The sequence below is a fragment of the Rhizophagus irregularis genome, chromosome 4 (genome assembly GCF_026210795.1).
Source record: "Rhizophagus irregularis chromosome 4, complete sequence".
NCBI classification, from domain to species: Eukaryota; Fungi; Glomeromycota; class Glomeromycetes; order Glomerales; family Glomeraceae; genus Rhizophagus; species Rhizophagus irregularis.
Window position 1 is genome coordinate 347357 of NC_089432.1, and position 16099 is coordinate 363455.

Genomic DNA, 16099 nt, shown 5'->3' on the forward strand with positions numbered 1-16099 from the left:
GATTTTATGTATTTGAAAATAACAATATGTTTTAATACTTTTAAATTTTAAATTGAACGTCAAATTTTGTAATTACTATTTATTAATTAATACTTATAAAAAATTTGAATGAGTAATTTTTTGGATGAAATTGGGACTTTGATAATCTTTAATGTTTTCACTAAAAAAAAAATCAATTAGAGTTAGTAAGAAACAAAGTGTAAGGATATAAGTTAGAAATAAAAATAAAAAGAAAAAAAGAAAAATACCTCGAGACTGAGAAAACGAACCTTGAACCTATAATAAAAATGAGATTTGACAAACAAATAAATATGACAAATCTGCCAGACCCAGGCGATGTTTACCAATTCCCAATATAATTTAATATTATAATTATAATTTAGTACATATTATTTTGTTAACTAATTATTACCTATATTAAATTCCTAATTATAATTATAAACAAAAAACTGCTGTATCCATCTTTAATTTACTTAGTATTACATTATAATACTAAAATTTTCTATTTAAACAAACTCATTGGTCCCGGTGCGGAGCAACAGGTAACTGCTAGTAATAAACTACATTTTTAATGATTTTCAAGATTTTCAACTTAAATAAATCAAAAACATATACTTTACGAATTAAAAGTTTAAATAGCCTAAATGATTAGATCACGAAAAATAAGTACCTAAGGTCTTAGGTTCGATTCCTAAGGTAAGTAAATATTAAATTAATTATTTAAATATATAATTTTTTCAACAGCTCGAACGTTCATATACCTGAAATTTACGGTTTATAGATGTACATAATATAACGTCCAACCTACGGAAGGTCCATCAATGGACAGTTAGTGGACATATGTCCAATAATGGTTGCCGGTCTACCTGGAAATTTAGTGAAGTCCATTTAGGTTATATGAAATTACCTTTTATGCTTAAGCTGTTCAGCAAGTTGAACTTACAAGGCTAGGTATGATATTTGTACGTTTTACATTTAGTGTTACATGATCTTATAAACAAAAAAATAAATAAATGAAAATTATTTATTCCTATCAATTACAGATTGTTTAATTATGTTAATTTATTAAAAAAATTAAAATAAACAATGAACTAACAATGGGGTTTAAGATTATAATGGATTTTTGGTAAAGATAACAATTTGCTATTCACATATTAAATATAGGTATTTTGTTATCCAAAAGTTTTTAACATGAGCTAAAGTTATAAGAAGTTGTAAGGGTTCAGGACCTTAGGCAAAACTTGGTATGATTTATTTCTTTTTTGTTTATATTATATTTGTTAAAGATATTTAAGTTAGGGCAAATTTTTATTCAAAATCTGAGACTGAGAGTGGCTTCCTATTAATAAATATTATTCTACAAAAAAAAAAATAAATAAATAATCTAGTCTATTTTTTGTTATTTTTGAAATTTCAAAATTTTACGTACGTTGATAGTGATAGTATCGTTCATAGTATTAATGGATGATTAAGATCATATTCCGTAGATCGGCCCAAATGTAAAATTTTTTTTTTTTGATTTTTAATTAAATAGAATAAACTAATGTTGTTAATTAACAGAATATTCTGGATACATTTAGATATTTTATTAACGCTCTCCAAACAATATTTTCATGATAATATGGTAATATCTATATACATTTGTAAAACATTTTTAATTTATTCGGAAAATTACAATAAAAAGTCTTATTTATTAACACCTTAAATTTGGGTAATATATTCTATTCATTTTACTTAGTATCTGATATCCATAGTTCCATAGTTGACATGCAAAACATGTAGCCTATAAAATGATCACGTGATGTTTAAATTTAAAAAAGAAAATTATCAAGGTAGGGGCGTCTTTAACTCTTTAACGTACAGTACATCCTACCAGAGTTTAGGAGTTATGCACTTGCACTGTTGCACATGATACTGTTAACGTTAACTCCGGCCAGTTCGTACGTTAATATCGTACACCCACACTGTGCATTCCCATCTACAAGATGAAACTGAAATGACGAATTAGAAATAATTACAAATGATGCGGCAAAATTGTCTAGCAGTTGGAATATTCAATAAAGTTAATTTTTAACAAAATTTATACCACTAGTCGTCCGTGATTTTCCTATCAGCGCGGTATAAACCAAATATTTCGCGAATCAGATATCATTGATCACCGTGATGATACGACTTCTACGGCTTTCCGAGAAATAACTATTACATAATCAATATTTTTAAATATTATTGAATTCAATTACTTAAATTATTACTTTGTTTTTTTATTTATTTAAAGAACGTAAAAATTTACTGAATGATATACAAAAAGTTTTGCCGTAAAATTGATCAATGGCAAGTGCTTACCATCACGTGATTAATAAGCTAACCAAAAAAAAATTCTTTCTGGAATTTTAAGCGTTTAAAATAAATGAAGTGCATGATTAATGGATCACTACATCGACGATCAATACATTCATTACATTGACGATCACTATATCTATGATGGGTAGTTAAGGTCTGTTGATAAAAGTAAGATTCTGGGATTTGGCCAGAATTATATAAGGTCGGCCTACATTACGATTCTCAAATTCCGGCCAAATTTAATATTAGCCAGCATTATGAGGGCCCCTGAATGCCACTGTGGCGCATATATGAAACCTCGTCCTTGACAGTTATAATAAGTGTACATAAAAATTTTAATAAAGAGTGTACATATATTTTAAAATTTATTATTAAATGTACTACATAAATTTATATATAATTTTTGCGTTCTAATAGAGTGTACAGACAAAGTTGAATCAAAAGCAAATACAATGTACGACAAAAGTTTATTGATAAATCACATGTACACTAAAGGTTATAGAAGGAAAAAAAACTATTTTAAAACTATTCATCGTTAGAATTAGCATTATTTTTTCTCATCCGCATTATTTTTTCTGCTTCTTTAATGGATTGTTCAAGTTCGCAGGACTTTCCAACAAAATGGAAATATGTCGCATATTGAAGATCTCCTAATTTTAGTGTTTTTCCTAACCAGTGAGAAGTACCATGATATTCTTCTAATACAGAACCCAAATGTGCAATGAAACGAAATGGATTAGACTCACATGTGAATTGTGTACGGTCTTTGCTTATAATCGGAATAAATTCACATGCTGAATCCGGCTTGAGATCATACAAGCGTGCATGAATTTTTCCTTCGTTTAAACCAGATAATAAATCTACACGAACATAGCTTGATCCACGTTTCTTAAATTTGTAAAAAAACCATAAATTTTGAAGAATAATAAAAAAATTTAGTAAAAATAATAAAAATTTAAAATAATTTACCTCAAATACTGCAATAATTTCAGCAATGACAATAGAATGACTATTTTCGCAATAATAATAAAAATCTCCTCTTTTGAATTTAGATGATTGTGGATTTATTTTTGTGGAATCAAAGACCTTTTTGCATGCAGTTTTCCATCGTGTAATTCGTCCTTTTGTTCTTGCTTGATGTTCAGTATTACTTAATCGGTCCTGACGAACGGCAGCCATAATATCCATTGTGCCTAGTTCAGTGACTACTGTGAGATTATTTTTATTGAGTGTAGCTTTATTTCCAACTTTTTTCTTTTCCTTTTGAGTAAAGTAATCATATTTTTCTAAAGTATCAAATAATTTATTAAAACATTGAAAATAAAGAATAATAAAAAATTAAATTCAAATTACCTCGATAATATGACATTGCTTGCATTATTGCTAATGGACTCAATTCATGAGTTTTTCCAAATGCCTTATTTATCTTTTCAAAAAAATTATCCTCAAAATCCAGTTCCAAAGTTGATTGAGTATTTTCATTATCCATTTCATCTAAATCATTATTAGGAACGTCAAGATGTTCAGGAAATTTGGATCTATTCAATATGCGTTGTTGATGTCGTGTGAGCAATTTGCCAATATCACATTCATTATCCAATTCATCCTCTGATTCACCCTCAAGTTCATCAGTTTCACTTGTGTTCTCCATAGGTATATTATGATTATTTATTTTTTTAAGTGAATGTAAGGATTGTTGAATTAATTCTGAAAAAATTTCCTTATTTACTACTATGCCAAGACTGCAAAGTATAATTTTCATAGCATACGAAGTCTAAAATTTCAGTAACATACAATTAATAATAATAAATGATGGATAAATATAAGATAATAATGTAATATATACCTTTTCTATCATATTATCAATATCAAAAATTGATGGAAAATCCGTCAAATTTTTTGGCAATTTTTCTTTAACTGTGGATAATTTGATATTATAACCATCATTATTATCGGGTCTGATTAAATCACCTAAGATTATATATATAATTAATTTAATTATTTTTAAAATAACTAATAAGTTTTAGTTAAATTACTAACCTTTCATTTCAATCATAATATTTTTTAAAATTTTTTCATTCATTGATAAGAAATCTAGTACGGTAAAATCTTCAATAATCCGTCGTGCACAGCCAAATATATGCTCAAGAAAGGCAGTAGAAATCATCCACGGACATAAAGGATAATTTGAATAAAAATTTGGCCATTGTTGAATTAATAATATCAAGGTTAATCCCAGATAGATAAAATCATCGCATGATTGCCAAGATATTCCAAATTTATTTCCATTACACGTGGCTTGATTTGCTTTTAAAAAATGTTGTACTCCTGCAAAAAAAATGCATGCGCCCCAAGCAAATCCTACACGATCTATATGGGCCATGCTATGTGATTTCCATGATTCGAACAAAATTCCACAAAAAAAATGGTAACAAGCGTCACCATACATTTCGTCATCATTATTTTTCACAGAATAATCTGTAAAGCCTATGAATAATAAATAAATTATTAATTGTATTTTTTAACTAAAATTACTTCACATTTTACTTGCCTTTTAAAACAGATGATGAAAAAAATCTCTCAGCTGATTCATCTGCCTGCTTATCTTTAGGATTAAGAATATTACTTGTTAAACCTGAATAAATTTCAGAATTTTCTTTTAAAATCCACAAATGTTCAGTAGACATAATGTAATATCCAATTGGACACACTCTTGTTCCACTATTATGCATATTTCGTCCTTAATAATCAAATAAAAATTTATTTATATAAAATCAAATATAACTACAGCATATATTTACAATATTTTACCCTTTTTCACACAATGATAAATATCCGTTCCACAAATAAATGGTAATGAATTATCCATCAAATGTAAGGCTATAGGATATTTCATTTTACTGAATATAGAAGTATTCTAATAAAAAAAAGTCCATTTTAATTATTGCTATTTAAAATCTTTTATTAAAGATCTTACCTTTTTAAGTGCAAGTTCACAAGTAAAAGTTGGATCTTCGCTATAAACTTCACCTAACCAATTCCGATCAAGAGTAGCACCATCAAAATATAAACCAATTGTCATAGCTCCTGCACGATTTAATTCTCTCATAATTAAATTGTTATCATGTGTATTAATTTCTGCTTTTTCCGTTTGGTCTGACGGATTGACAGCAATCACAATTGGCGGTATTCCAGGAATACAAGCTGAAAGAGCATAAACTGTAATATATGTTGCTTTTTTAAAATTGCTAATTTTATTATGAAGTTCCTCTATTGTCATTGTTGTTGGAATTATAGTATCTTCAATAGGCACACATCCAATCCATTTTTGCCGCTGTTTACAAACTTCAATCAATTCTGCAACTTTTGTTTGATCTTTTGCACATATTGTAGGACCAGCATAATCATATGCTTTACGCCACATTGTAATAATATCTGGAAAACTTGATGTATTTATTCCATATATATTATAATAAATATCTGATTCATTTCTTTTATGCCGTAAAAATCGAATTGTTGGTCCAGCCAAATTTGCTGTGAGCCAACGTGTTGCTAAAGTGCTAATAGACATAAGCACAACTAAAAAATCAATAAAACTTTCATGATACTCTCCAATTCCTCTCATAGAAGTTACACCACGTTGCAATTTATCAATAACTTTTGTTACAGCTTGTGCCATTCCAACAAATATAGGTCGATTTTCTTCCAATGTTTTGTCAATTAAAAAGGTTATACATTGGCTAACCCAATTCTCAAGCCCATGGGTCTCAACTGCTTCAATAATACGTCCAAGTGCTGGATATTTGTTAACTATTACATAATAGGAATGATCTGATACTTCTTTTTCAACATATGTGCATAATTGTTGTAATTCTGTTGATTTTGTATGTCCAGGTCGATGTTTAAGTGAAGTAATTATTGTTTCATGCAGCTTTTTGATATCGTATTGAGCCCAACTATCTCCAAATTGAGAAATAATACTTGCAGGTATTGGTTGACCTTCTTTCAGGAGAAACAAACAATCAATTTGTGCAATAAGTTCTTGATAACGTCGATTCCTTTTTTGTACAGCATCCATTTGTGCTAAAATACCACATTTGGAACAATATTTGGATGTTGTATAACCTTCACATTCGTTGCTTTTGATATATCCATGTGCCTTAACATTTTTATCAAAAAGATTATCATCACGTAAAATTTTGTATTTATCTGTTGATGTTCCATATCGTGCTAATGCTGCAAATGATTTAGAATAAAAACCATGGCACACTAAAAATAGAGAATTTGGATAAGATTCTTTACTTTTATTCTTTGAACATTATTAAATAATTAAATAATTACCTTTTCCTGATGATTCTAAATGCATTCCTGTATTTAAAGTTTCTTTTCGTTTACTTTCAAAATTCAGGAAAGTGGTACGAAGTTTTTTGGAAGGATTTGATTCAGTATTTATTATGTTATCTTTATGCATATTTGTTTCAAGATGCTGCCATAATCGATAGCCATCATTAATCCGATGTAAAGTAATAGGCGTTCCAGTATCACAATAATGACAATAAACTTGATTATTACTAAGTTTTTCTAATTTTGGATCTTTTAAGAATTCACCAAGTATCGGTATCTTTCGATTACTTTGAGTTTTAATTTGGGCTTTTGGTTTTATTGCCTGTTTAGCATTTACAAAGAGTGTAGAATTGTCTTTTTGTATCTTTCTCTCTGTGGAAGGACTATCATTTACTTTTACAGGAAAATTCAATTTTGTTTGTACATAAGCTTTACGTTTCACTGTTGCTGTTTTTTCTTCCATTTAAAACATTTAAAACAAAGAACGTTGAAAAAAAAATTATAATTGCTAACCATAAAAATATTATATAACGCGTACATCATATGTACTACAAATCTATATTCAATTGTACATCATATACATCTGTTCTTTATGTCATGTACTACGAATTGATCTTAGATTAATATAAACCGTACAACAAAAAATTTTTGATAATCATATTAAGTGTACTTCGAACGTCAAGCCACAATACCATCAAAAAAGGCAAATTGTGTAACTGTACGATGAACACACAAAAAAATCTAGCCTGAGTGTACGACAAGGTCATTATATATGTATTCAGGGGCCCTGCATTATGATGATTGCAAATCCTAAATCAGGCCAAAATTTTAAAAATTCTACAATAATTCTGTGGCACGTCATACTTGATCAACGGTAACAGTGTCACCAACTGAATCACCATACACTTAAAATAAATTTGTAAAAAAAAAAATTTACACAAATTTTACTATTCTTTCTCCTTAAAATAATTTACGATGCCTGATACGAAAATCAATTCAAATAATAATGATTTTACAAAAATTAATGATTCAATCAATGAATTTATTCAAATTATTAAAAATTTTGATAAAATGAATATAAAAGAAATAGAACCTACAACTAAAAATATCAATAAATATATTTTTGAAGGAGATATAAGTATTGTGATTGATGAATTAGTTAATCTTATTTTTAATAAATTAAATGAAGGTAATGATGAAATAATAATTAAACAACATGTTTTAAATTATATTAACCCTGTAAAAAAAGTCAATCCGTTTTTTTTATTCCATCTTTTTTCCGTAAAAGGCTCATATTTCCGGAATTAATAACTTTATATCACGGAATTTATCGAATTATTTGCATTTTCCGTGAATGGATCCGTGAAAGGCTCATTTTCACGGAGTTTTTACAAAAATAACGGATAAAATTTTTTATAGGGTAATAATAAGAAGATAAATTCACAAGAAATCGATAATTGGCTTTTAAATAATCAAAATAATTCAAATTCTATTTATTTATTTGGATATTTTAATTATCATGGAATTGAGATTGATCTTAATAGGAAAAAAGCAATTGAATTATATCATAAATCAGCAGAATTAGGAAATTATGTAGCTCAAATAGATCTTGCTAATATTTATATTCATGGAAAAGGAGTTGAAAAAAATCCTGATTTTGCTTTTAAATTATCTAAAAAATTAGCAGAAAAAGGAATTCCAAATGCAATAAATAGATTAGGATATTGTTATAATAATGGAGTTGGAACTGTTATTGATAAACAAAAAGCATTTGAATCATACAAAAAAGCAGCAGATTTAGGAAATTCAACAGGAATAAGTAACTTGGGCTATTGTTATAAAAATGGATTTGGAACTCAAATTAATATACAAAAAGCATTTGATTTATATCAAAAAGCAGCAGATTTGGGCAATTCATATGGAATAAATAATTTAGGATGGTGTTATGATGGTGGGGTTGGAACTAATGTTGATAGGCAAAAGGCATTTGAATTGTACCAAAAATCTGCAAATTTGGGAAATTATTTAGGTCAATATAATATTGCTTTAATATATGAAATTGGAGACTTAGTTGAAGAAGATATTGATCAAGCAATTTATTGGTACAAAAAATCTGCTGAACAAGGATATAAACATGCTCAAAAAAAATTAGACAAATTAATAAAATAAATTATGTATTTTAATTTTTTTAATATAAAGCAGCATGTCAACCTTATATAGAAATATTTTTTCAAAAAAAAAATATTAATTTCGAAACTACAGATATTAATACTTTTTTTTTTTGGAAGGCTTTTTTCAGTAAGATGTTAATTTTTAATTCTTTTTTTGGAGGCTTTTTATTTTACCATTAACATTTCAAGAATATTTCCATTTTCTATTTACTAAAAGCGTTAACCACTAAACATTAATAGGTTACATACAATATGTTTATATTTCTTAAGAGGTTATGCAAATGTTAAACACTTTATGTAAAATTTACTAAAAATAATTATTAAGTTAAAAATAATTGCGTATAATAAATATATTTGTTTTGTACTTTTAAAATAAATATTCAATACTATTTTTTTTCATTTTACTCTCATCAGATAATTTCTGAAGTTTTTATATGAAAATTTAATACGGATAATGAACTTTTACGATGGATTAATTCTGAAACTCAGCGAAACTAGTTTCGTCGATTTTCAAATTTCCAAAACCTAAACTCTGAAATTTATGAAACATGTGAATACTGATGCAACCAATCAGAATGATGATGTTATTTTATGATAATTTTAAAAATATTATAAAGTGAAAATTTATAAAACGATCATACCATACACCTATTATAATATTATTTATATACAGTACTAAAATTATAAAATTGATGCCATTTTCAAAATAAAATATCAAGAAAGAAAGTAAGGTATTAGCAATACGATGTTACAGTAAAATTGAAAATCACTGGACACTGCAAATTTTGTTTCTTATCGAGAGAATTTGGTAACATTCAGAAAATTCATCTTCCGAACAAGGCATGTAGCATACCACTATGTTTGGAACATCGATTCAGACGTAGCGATATGCTTATTTCTTCAATTTTATATACAGTATAGTTCGATATTAATTATTGGTTATACGTTACTATACTTTATTGGACTGTTATTTATACATATATAGTTCCTGTTCTTGATTGATGTGGAAGAGAAATTATGGTTCCGATCTGGAACCTTTCGAATTATAATTCACACTAGCGTCTGGAACTGTCAATCTAAGCTTTAACTCTCGCTGAAATTATATTTTAGACAGAATTAAATGTCAAAAAATGATTTAGCTCTGCCCACAATTATAGTATTGGCACAAAATGAAAATAATACTGGATGGAATTAAAAAATCGAATCAATCCGTCAAAATAATCGGATAAGGTTCCGATTTTAACGAGTTTAACACTTTAACGAGAAGCTGCGGATCACAAAAAACTGATCGACGGCAAGTTTAAATTGCGTAATAACAAAAAAACGTGAAAAAAATAATACATAAAGTATCCATTTTTCCCTTAAATAAGATAATAAGATTAAGATAAAATTTTAAATTTTCATGAATTTAAAAATTTTAATTGACGTTAATTTTTTATAAGATTGTTTGTCGACCAAATTCAAAATGATAAGCATATAACGGTGCCGCAGAAAATTGATCTGCAGTACTGTATTACCGTACACACAAACAAATATAAATATTTGCTACATATGATAAAATTTTTTTTACTCCTTGCATTTTTATTATTATTTCACAAATCAACAATGTCAATTTCTAATAATACTGAAATACAAATTTTCAATAATTCATTTGAATGGATTAAAGAAGCTATTTCTAAAAAACATATAAAATATTACGATTATAAAGATTTTTATAATATTGAAAAAATTGATAATAAAAAAATTGATGATCATAACTTTGGAAAAGTTTATCGTACAAATTTGAAAAATTCTGAACAATATTTTGCGTTAAAATCATTCAACTTTGATAACGCCGTCATTGTAAAAGAAATCATTCATGAGGTAATTAATAATTATATATATCTTTGATTTACAGTTATTTTATTTTTAATATAATATATTAAATTATCATTTTTATCCCAGATTAAACTTCATCGTAAAATAAATTTTCATAATAATATTATTCAAATTTTTGGATTGACAGCCAAAGGTAATGATAAATGTATATAATTTTATTGAACTTTATTAATGAGATTGATTCAATTCTTTTTTTAAAATAGAAAATCGAAACGGTAATTTGAAGAAATATTTATTAGTTATGGAATATGCTGATGCAAATTCCTTACAAAATTATTTAAAAGAAAATTTTAAGAAACTCACATGGGAAGATAAATACAAATTATCATATCAATTAATCTGTGGGATATCATACTTGCATGATGAAGAAATTATTCATCGTAATTTGGTAATTTATTTAGAATTGTTTATAATACAGAATTTATTAATATTTGCTCATGTTTTATTATATTTTATTTATAATAGCACTCTAACAATGTTTTGATCAATAAAAATACTATCAAATTGGCCGACTTTGGATTATCGAAAAGAATCAAGGAAGCTTCTGAACGAGATCTGGATTTATTTGACACAGTCCCTTATGTTGACCCCAAAAAATTTGTCAGTAACAAGTCATACTTACTAAATAAAAAGAGTGACGTATACAGTATTGGAGTGATTTTGTGGGAGATATCAAGTGGTCAACCGCCATTTAAAGATCAACTTTATGATTCTAGTTTAGTTATGCAAATTTCGAAAGGTTATAGAGAAGCAATTGTTTCAGATACCCCTTCAAATTATTCAAGTCTTTACATTGGTAAATATTATTTAATATACTCTTATTTATATTATGCATCTAGTTTAAAATTTTTAAAGTCTTTTTTTTACGTTTTATTTAGAATGCTGGAATGGTGAACCAGACAATAGGCCAACTATGAGTCAAGTTGTTGCTAAAATAAAAGCAATTGTCACAAATTCAAGTATAATAACAGGAGATTATCAAACATTTGATCTCACATTAAACCCTTCGTTAATAAAAAATAAGCAACAGTTTAATATTGACCTATCAACTGCTGATGATTTATCTCACGAAGTAAATTTTAACAGAATAAGTATAAGGGAAGTTGAACCTACAATTCAAAATATTAACGAAAATATATATGAAGAGGATTTAAGTATTGTAGTGAATGAATTAGTTAATCTTTATTTTAAGGAGGTAAATGAAGGAATAGAAGAAAGAGTAAGAAAGAAACATATTCTTGATTATATTAATAATCTCAAGATTAATTTACAAGAAATTTATAATTGGCTTTTAAATAATCAAAATGATTCAAATTTTATTCAATTACTTGGTTATTTTAATTATTATGGAATTGTAATTAGTGCTGATGTACAAAAAGCATTTAAATTATATCAAAAAGCGGCAGAATTAGAAAATATTGTAGCACAATTTGAACTTGCTAATATGTATATGGACGGGGAAGGTACTGATAAAGATTATGAAAAAGCTTTTAAATTATCTAAAAAATTAGCGGATAAAGAATATTCAAGTGGAATAAATTTGTTAGGATATTGTCATGATATTGGAATTGGAACTGATGTTGATAAGTTAAAGGCATTTGAATTATATTTAAAAGCAGCAAATTTAGATAATAGTATAGCGCAACATAATATTGGTCATATGTATAAAGATGGAGAAGGTATTGAACAAGATTATAATAAATCTATTGAATTTTTTAAAAAATCAGCTGAAAAGGGATATTCAGATGGAATGACTATGTTAGGATTTTGTTATAATAATGGAATTGGAACCGATCCTGATAAGAAAATGGCATTTAAATTATATGAAAAAGCAGCAAATTTAGAGAATAGTGTAGCTCAATTTAATATTGCTTTAATGTATGAATATGGTAATGAAATAGAAAAAGATATAAATCAGGCAATTTATTGGTATAAAAAATCTGCTAAACAAGGTTACCAAAATGCTCAAAATAAGTTAAAAAAGCTTAATAAAAATATCCAAGAAATTTAGCATTTATTAATTTATTTATCTGAATAGCCAATAATCATTTTTAAATGTTACTATTAACATAGTTTAACAAAAGAATATCAAGTCGTATGGTAAAATTTACTTGAAGATTTTTTTTTGTATTAAACTATACTGTATTATAATTTATACTATAATCATAATAATTTAATAATAAATTTTTTATTATTTTAATCCTTAATAACTCTGGACTCTTTAACATTTTCGTTTCAAATTTCGCGAAAATATTCCAAATATCTGTCTTTTCCATAAAGTATCTCGCTTTTTTTTTAAAAAAAAAAAATTAATAATAAATCAAACCTTTCAAAAATTTTTTCTTTAGAAGTTTCAGGAGAAAAATGAGTTATTTCATGTTTCTTAAAATTCATCATATATCCATTAAAATTTACAAATTCTAATAGAGCATAAGTCATGAAATTTTAAAAATTTTAGGATAATTTACTAGTAAAATGACTCGTCCATCAAAGCAAGACTGCCTTATTGTAATATTGTGTAATCATATTATATTTAATTTATTTAATTTATAAACTGGTGAATTATTAATCGTTGTTTTTGGAAATAATACATATATTACTTTATATTTTATGTATTATGAAAAAAAATTAATTTAAATTTTACTATACGACTTGATATACTTTTGTTAAACTACACTCTAATGTTACATCAAGCAGAAAATGAGATTAAGGCCGCTGAAGATGGATAATGAAAATTATTGAAGAATGGACAGAGGATGGAATTATTGAAATCGGTTAGATATGACAATTAATGATTGGATAAAAGGCGAATTGAATTAAGTTTGCATCGGTCTACAAAATCTCAGATTTTTATTGGATGGTGTCGCATCATCACATCACCAGATACAGACATACAGTAATACAGTATTGTAAATTAAACCATATACTGTACCTATCATACATTGATATTCCAATTGAATACATTTCTTACTATTTTATTTCAAGTTCGATATTTAAAAATTTATTCTAATTGGTAATTTAAATAAAGCTAGTTAATTGATATACTACACAATTTATTTAATTCAATTATTTCGATACATGAAATTGAAAAAAAAGATATACTATATTTCAAGAATAAAATTAAAAATGTCATTATAACAATACGATAATATTATAATAAATATAACTACAGTAATAAAGTTAATGAGGAAATGGCTCGATCTCGTAGTACCCGTTTTTACACAACTAATGAAGTTATATTCTAAAATCTAAAATAATAAAAATAAGAATTACTATACCGTATAGACTGCTTATGGTCTAAATGACTAAATGTACCTTCTTATACGATACTAGAGCACTATATTTTGGCCTATTGTATGTCCTTTTATAATAAAGAGATGTGTGCGTAGAATTAGCATAATTACATTCAAATTGTCTTATAGATTAGTATCACTTTACATGAATTTCCCTAGCACTGTTCAAATTAAATTCCAGATTTTTATTAAACCTAATATGATCAAGTAATTTACTGTTATCTTTATTTCATGTGAATTCCAAAATTTTAACTCATTTTACTTTACTAGATGATAAGGTCATAGGATTTAAAATATAATACAACTACCCCAAGAACACCCCAAAAATTCTGCGTAAATCATGTGATCATCACGTATCACATGATTGTGATTAAGTAATTTACATAAATATTACTAGTTAGTTAATCTTTTATTAAAGTTTCGCCTTTCCACTTTCAATATGGATATTGTAACTACTAATAATTTACAAAAATGTAAAAAATGTTGAAAAACATTAACGAAAATACTCAGCAATTTAAAATTTGTAATATTGTCATCATAAAGCTACTTTGCAATATGAACAATCTAATTATCTACTAACACAGAGGTAGAACTTTAACTCTAGAAGAAATGTCAAAACAATTATTTGAAAGAATTTTAGAAATCAACACTAATGGATATTTAGAAAATGATTTAACTAGTAGTATAGATTTTAATGGCAATATTTCAAAAAAATTTTCGACCACGTCTTGATTTAGTAATTTATATTCTTCTTACACATCATTAACAACAATAAATATTTATGTGGTCGTGAAAAACCTTCATGGTGAAAAGATTTTAAATTGTAAGCATCTTCTCAATTTACAATACTTTTTTTACAAAGTTCAACGTCAAGAGATAGTATACCCATTTATATTTTTACCAGGCGAAAAATCAATGCAAAATCCACCTTCTAATTCAAATAGAGGTAAATAATATTTATATTACCATATTGACAATAACAAAAATAAACTTTTTTTATTTTTTTTTTAGATAATACATTAAGCAATATAACAAATTTAATGGATAATAAAAAAACTGCTCAATTCGCAATTGTAAATTCAATGAGTGATGATGATGACGACCAAAAGATGCAACTTTTTAAAGATTACAAATTAATACTATGTCAAGCATTGAAAATTGTAGAAGAACAAGATAATATTGGTAATAAAAGATGGGCACAAGCAGTTCAGACAAGTTTTACTGATATTGATAAGTATGAAAGACAGATTACAAATCCACACACCATATCGGCGGATTTGGTTACTCATTCCGATAGTGTAATTTTTTAGTCAAAAAGTATTATATAAGACGCAAATAAGGTTTGGCAAATTAAAAATAAAAATAAACAAATAAAATTGTTACACGTTATTCTAATATTATGTTAGGCTAAAATTATGCTAATTCCGGCCAGAATTAAATCGTATTTCTAGTTTATCGCACTTGCGATAATGTCATGTATCATATGGACCATTTATAGTTTATTTTTTATTTTTCTAGTAACGACTTAGGACCTGGTTGTCCATATGAATTTCTCACATAAGCATTGCAATACTATAAATATTTGATACAAAAATATATTCTCTTCCAACAATAACTTCAGGCGCTACATAAGGAAGATTTCCATTTATAATTTTTAATGGATTATTGGCATATCTTTTGAAATTGGAACTTTCGTAAAAAATGCATGACGGTGTAAGTATTCATGATTATGAAAAAATAATTTTTTTTTATTAATGAAAATTTCGTTTTTTTCGTAGGGTTATCTTCGGTAGATACGGCCTTGTTCTTTTGATTTGGAGTTATTATTGAACGTAATCGTACTGGGTCGCTCATAACGGAATACTCTTGAGTGTTAGGATTTTGATTCATTAAAAATGATATATATTAAGGCTTTAAAAATATTAATGATACTCGTAAATAGTCAATTATTTTATTAATAGTTTGGGATTTCAAATGCTAAAATATTTAAATTGTACCTTTTATGAGAAACAGTATTTTAACTTAAACCCTTTGCTCAGTTTGTATGTTCTATCGTGCTCAGATCTCATAGTA

At 26.5% G+C, this 16099-nt stretch overlaps 4 protein-coding genes across 4 annotated transcripts; 3 read left to right on the forward strand and 1 right to left on the reverse strand.

Annotated features, from left to right (window-relative positions):
* Positions 1-2865: 2865 nt before the first annotated feature.
* Positions 2866-7147, reverse strand: OCT59_023451 (uncharacterized protein; the record flags this gene model as incomplete). The annotated part of the gene is made up of 9 exons (XM_025309219.2): positions 2866-3228; positions 3310-3626; positions 3694-4114; positions 4187-4311; positions 4381-4827; positions 4967-5080; positions 5152-5257; positions 5318-6609; positions 6682-7147. The coding sequence occupies 9 exons, from the start codon at positions 7145-7147 to the stop codon at positions 2866-2868; spliced, it is 3651 nt and encodes a 1216-aa protein (XP_025180884.2).
* A 512-nt stretch (positions 7148-7659) lies between these two features.
* OCT59_023452 (uncharacterized protein) lies at positions 7660-8853 on the forward strand (the record flags this gene model as incomplete). Its single annotated transcript, XM_066134699.1, has 2 exons — positions 7660-7923; positions 8104-8853. The coding sequence occupies 2 exons, from the start codon at positions 7660-7662 to the stop codon at positions 8851-8853; spliced, it is 1014 nt and encodes a 337-aa protein (XP_065990796.1).
* A 1607-nt stretch (positions 8854-10460) lies between these two features.
* OCT59_023453 (uncharacterized protein) lies at positions 10461-12744 on the forward strand (the record flags this gene model as incomplete). The annotated part of the gene is made up of 5 exons (XM_025331874.2): positions 10461-10718; positions 10800-10866; positions 10937-11121; positions 11199-11529; positions 11612-12744. 5 exons carry the CDS (start codon positions 10461-10463, stop codon positions 12742-12744), a joined length of 1974 nt encoding a protein of 657 aa, XP_025180883.1.
* Positions 12745-14941: 2197 nt separating this feature from the next.
* Positions 14942-15336, forward strand: OCT59_023454 (uncharacterized protein; the record flags this gene model as incomplete). The annotated part of the gene is made up of 2 exons (XM_025325509.2): positions 14942-14972; positions 15038-15336. The coding sequence occupies 2 exons, from the start codon at positions 14942-14944 to the stop codon at positions 15334-15336; spliced, it is 330 nt and encodes a 109-aa protein (XP_025180882.2).
* Between the last annotated feature and the right edge of the window lie 763 nt (positions 15337-16099).